The sequence below is a fragment of the Gymnoscopelus microlampas genome (genome assembly GCF_963454915.1).
Source record: "Gymnoscopelus microlampas genome assembly, chromosome: 9".
Classification (NCBI taxonomy): Eukaryota; Metazoa; Chordata; class Actinopteri; order Myctophiformes; family Myctophidae; genus Gymnoscopelus; species Gymnoscopelus microlampas.
In genome coordinates this window covers 35,712,629-35,717,426 of record NC_139946.1, presented here as the reverse complement: position 1 = coordinate 35,717,426, position 4,798 = coordinate 35,712,629, and the positions used below count along the sequence as shown (strand labels likewise).

Here is a 4,798-nt window from a genome sequence, read left to right as displayed (position 1 = left end):
ACATCGAGGTGCCCAGATGTCCCTAGTGCCCACCTATCCTGTTACCCGCGTCAGGAAAAACATATAAAAACGAATAATCCCCATGCGCGCGCGTCTCCGAATTACGCATGCTGTAACATGCAGACCCAGAGTAATCAAACTAATAAAAATGCCCCCATATACCCACACATGCAAAATGTAAAAACAGCAAATAAGACAACTAAAAAGAAATGCAATTAACTTAGCTGTTGTCGTTGTCATTCAGCGGCTTTCAACACAGTTTGCATAAGCAAAGTTAAGATTTGGATTTTTACGCAGCGGAGTTAATGCGCATCAGATCTTTCAATCATGCACCCCCCCCTCCTTCTCCTCCTCCTCCTCCTCCTCCTCCTCCCTCTGCCACCGTTAAATGGTGTATGACGGACGAACACAGGCACAAAGCAGCGGAAAGCAGCATTGCTGTTGTCCCTTTGTTGACAAATCCATGAAACAACTTCAGTTTGCATGGTTTAACAGCGAGAGGGGGGCGTGTGACGTCACTCTCCACGTGACGCGCGCCGATAGTACATCTTAAAGTGGGTAAAGTAGTAATCTATCAGAGACAGTCCTTTAAAAAGCCGGGCTCCTTTACAAGCATCTGTCATCTCAGAAATCACTCGTAGGAAATATACGGACTGCAAAGGAACGGCAGAAACGCGAAGCCACGGCAGGCAGTGGACGCGAACTCTACAAAACTCCGAGACAAGTCCACCCTACAGGCCCACACCACATCAGTCCACCCATCAAGTCCACCCTCACAGGCAGGCCCACACCAGCGACACGGTGGGGACATATCTCCAGAAGTGTAAGTTTCTCCGGCTGACTGGCTGGCTGGCTGGCACACTCTGACCTGCATTTAGATTTTGGGCGACATCCGATCTCCAGACGGGCGAATTACACACACCGTGTGTGTGTATGTGTGTGTGTGCGCACTCACTCACTCACCCAGTCGGTCGCTTGTTTAGGCTCCGGTAAAAAAGTATCAACTGTGAGATGACCCTGTCTGGAGGCAGCGACAGAGCCAGCGACATGTCCGGCCAAACCGTGCTCACTGCAGCCGAAGACGTGGATATCGACGTGGTTGGAGAGGGCGACGACGAGGGAATGGAGAGGGACAGCGACTCATGCGACAGCCCGACAGGAGGAGGAGGAGGAGGAGGCATCATACACGACCTCCGAGGGGACGAGGAGGATGAGGTGGAAGAGGAGATCGAAGTGGAGAAAGAGACGCGGTCCGGCGGGGGGAGCCCGAGCTGCGAGAGCTCTGGCGAGGGAGAGACGGGCACCGCGAAGGGAGACGGCCAGGACGGGAGCGCAGCCTCGGGAGGAGGCTCCATCACGAAGCCAAAGAACAGCCTGGTAAAGCCGCCTTACTCCTACATCGCCCTCATCACCATGTCCATTCTCCAGAGCCCGCAGAAGAAGCTCACCCTCAGTGGGATCTGTGAGTTCATCAGCAGCCGCTTCCCGTACTACAGAGAGAAGTTCCCCGCCTGGCAAAACTCCATCCGTCACAATTTGTCTCTCAACGACTGCTTCGTAAAGATCCCCCGGGAGCCAGGCAACCCCGGCAAGGGCAACTACTGGACGCTGGACCCGCAGTCGGAAGACATGTTCGACAACGGAAGTTTTCTCCGGCGGAGGAAACGGTTCAAGAGGCACCAGCCGGACATCCTCAGGGACCAGACGGCGCTCATGATGCAGAGTTTCGGGGCGTACAGCATCGGGAACCCGTACGGCCGCCACTACGGAATCCACCCGGCCGCCTATTCCCACCACCCGGCGTTGCAGTATCCCTACATGCCGCCCATGGGTGGTCCCATGCTCCCGCCGGCCGTCCCCCTCTTGCCCTCCGCGGAGTTGAACAGAAAAGCCTTCAACACGCAGCTCAGCCCGAGCCTGCAGCTCCAGCTCAACAGCCTCAGCTCGTCGATGATCAAGTCCGAGCCCTCGAGTCGGCCGTCGTTTAGCATAGAGAACATCATCGGGGTGTCCAGCTCCAGCGCCGCTCAGACTTTCCTGCGGCCCCCGGTGACCGTTCAGTCGGCGCTGCTGAGCGCCCAGTCCCTCTCCCTGAGCCGGTCGGCTGCGATAGCGCCGATGCTCAGCGTGCCGTCGAATCTGATATCTGGACAGTTTTTACCGTCGGCCACAGCAGCACAACTATCCAAATGGCCTTCTCAGTAACTTTTAAGGGATAGTTCACCCCTAAAATGACCTTTTTTCCCCTATAAATTACTCATTCCATGGAGCCTTGAATTCATATAGTTTTTTTTGTTTTTATCGCATTCCTAAGCCAATAATCTGGCCGGTTCAAAACCAAAAAAATCTCCATGAATTCAAGGCTTCATGGGGTGTGTAATTGATAGAAAATAAGTATTTTTTGGGGGTGAACTACTCCTTTATAAGACAATATAAACATAAACTCTTATTTTTGTATAGAGACATTATTATTGGGAAGATGAACCGACGCAGCACGAATAATAGGCAGCACTGGACTCTGTAGCCATGTAAAGACTTTAAAAAAAGAAAGAGAGAAAACCGAAAAGGAAAGCTTTCTGTACAGGTAATATTTGTAAATATTTGTAAAGAAAAATGATTTTACTTGTTTGACTTTTACCCGTTTCTTTCGTTGATTCTTGTTGTTTGAAATGTAATATCTGTTAGAGGGGCTTTTCGTGACCATCAGCCTATTTTAAACTTTCTTTTTTGTATTGGAAGCTCATTACAAATGGACTAATAATAATCGGCACAATGTTTGCTTCCTTTTCATACAAGACACAAAAAGCTCCGAAGAAATAGCCTGTTTATAAAAGATCAAATATATGTAATTCTATGTAGCTATACTGTGTTGTAAACTGGATTCATTTGTAAATAAATCTAAGAAAGGATTAACATCTATTTTTTATCAAGTTTCTTAAATTATTACTAATACTATAGCCTAATTCACGAGAATGATTCAAACTGTAACTATATTAACCACATTCTAACATAAATACGAGGAACGCGAGGGAAATTGATTTAGACAAACATTTATTTATTTATATGAATATTTTAGTTATGATCATGTAGACATAAATACACCTAGCGTTATATCATTTTTTTAGGCTGCTTGTCATTAATACTTACTTCTAATCTAAATACTATTGAATAAGATTAAACACATTATTAGGCCAATTCAAACTATCAAAACAATTAATATAACATTGTCAGGACATCTCTTTTAAAATTGTTGCTGTAGACTAATAACCTTTATTTTTGGGTCACGAATATACATAACTTCACATTATCACATGCAGTAATTACAAACTGGTTAACCACAGTGTGTGCATTCGATTCAAATATCTTAATAGGTTCACGCATTTATTTCTAAATATAGGCCAATTTAGAAATTAATAATGCGAATAATCCCAATGAACAATAGCAACAATATTAGGCTGTTTACATTTTCATTCCAACGCCGACAAAGAAGGCGCAGGGGGGGGGGTCTCAACCTTTTCAGGCCGTGACCCCCAAAATAACCATATATTTGAACTGGGACCCCCCATCTTGTTTGACTCGGTTCCACAGATAAATATTGTGAAAATAGCAGATCTACAAGCTCACAACGCCTTGCAACGCCAGGCGTTGTGAGGCTATTTCCACAATTTCGGCCTCTTTCTTATTATTTGACAATTTGGCCAACGTTTTATAGTATCGTTTGTTGATGATACTTTTGATGCAGTATTTGGTCTTTTTCTTTTCTTGAGGTATTAAAAAGGCCTTAAAAGTCCTTAAATTGTTACTTCACTATCATCTTGGGGGACCCCCAAGATCATCTTGGGGGACCCCCCCACAAAAAAAACATGTGGGGGTCCCAACCCACAGCTTGAGAACCACTGGTCTAACAAGAACCTGCTACTATAAAAGTAACACTTAGTTTCGCAGTTGTGTCTGGCTAATCACTTTTACATAAACAGCAAATGGTGCACACAGCGAACAGGGGGTTATAGGGGGGCTATATTTATCTGATACCCATGGGAAAAGAGAAAGGGTCTCTCTCTCTTTTCACTTTCAGACACCGAAGGAGGTGCTGTGGCAGCAGTTGTCACGCGGGTGGCCATTCCGCGACAGACTCCTTGTTACATTGTAATTATTATTATTATTATTATGATTGAGACCATTTACGAGCATTATAATAATGACCGCACACACTGCAGATTGTCGTAATCTATTGAAGAAAGGAGATTGTGCCTTTTTTTCCCGTCTTTATATTTTCCCCTATATCTCATTTTTTTAATAAGCCTGGGTATGCGGCTATATCAAATTTCAATTAAGAAAGATGGGGAGACCAACACTATATTCGTGCATTAGGCCTATACTGCGAAAATTCAAATTATTAATTTATTAGGATGGATGACAGATTGTTTATGATGCCTAAAATAAAAAATAAGGTTCCTAGTGACTTGAAAGAAAAGAAACACAACATCATATATTGTGAATATTTCAAAGAGTTCGTGACATTCTAATTATTTCCCCCCCTATATTTGATAAGCTAATTTGCGCGAAAATGTTGGAGGCTCACAGACAAAACCATAAGAGCCGAGGAACGGGCCGCTAGAGGGCGTTTATTGACACCTTGATCTTTATCACACCAGTGGTTCTCAACCTTTTCAGGCCGTGACCCCCCAAAATAATCATATTTGAACTGGGGACCCCCCATTTTGTTTGACTTCATTCCACAGATACATATTGTGAAAATAACAGATCTACAAGCTCACAACACCTGTGTTGCCAGGTG

The 4,798-nt window shown here is 45.0% G+C and overlaps 1 protein-coding gene across 1 annotated transcript; it reads left to right on the top strand.

The window, feature by feature from the left end:
- Window positions 1-574: 574 nt before the first annotated feature.
- Window positions 575-2,871, top strand: foxd3 (forkhead box D3). The gene has a single exon (XM_084066632.1). The coding sequence runs from the start codon at window positions 1,012-1,014 to the stop codon at window positions 2,203-2,205; it is 1,194 nt and encodes a 397-aa protein (XP_083922758.1). The 5' UTR covers window positions 575-1,011; the 3' UTR covers window positions 2,206-2,871.
- Window positions 2,872-4,798: the final 1,927 nt, after the last annotated feature.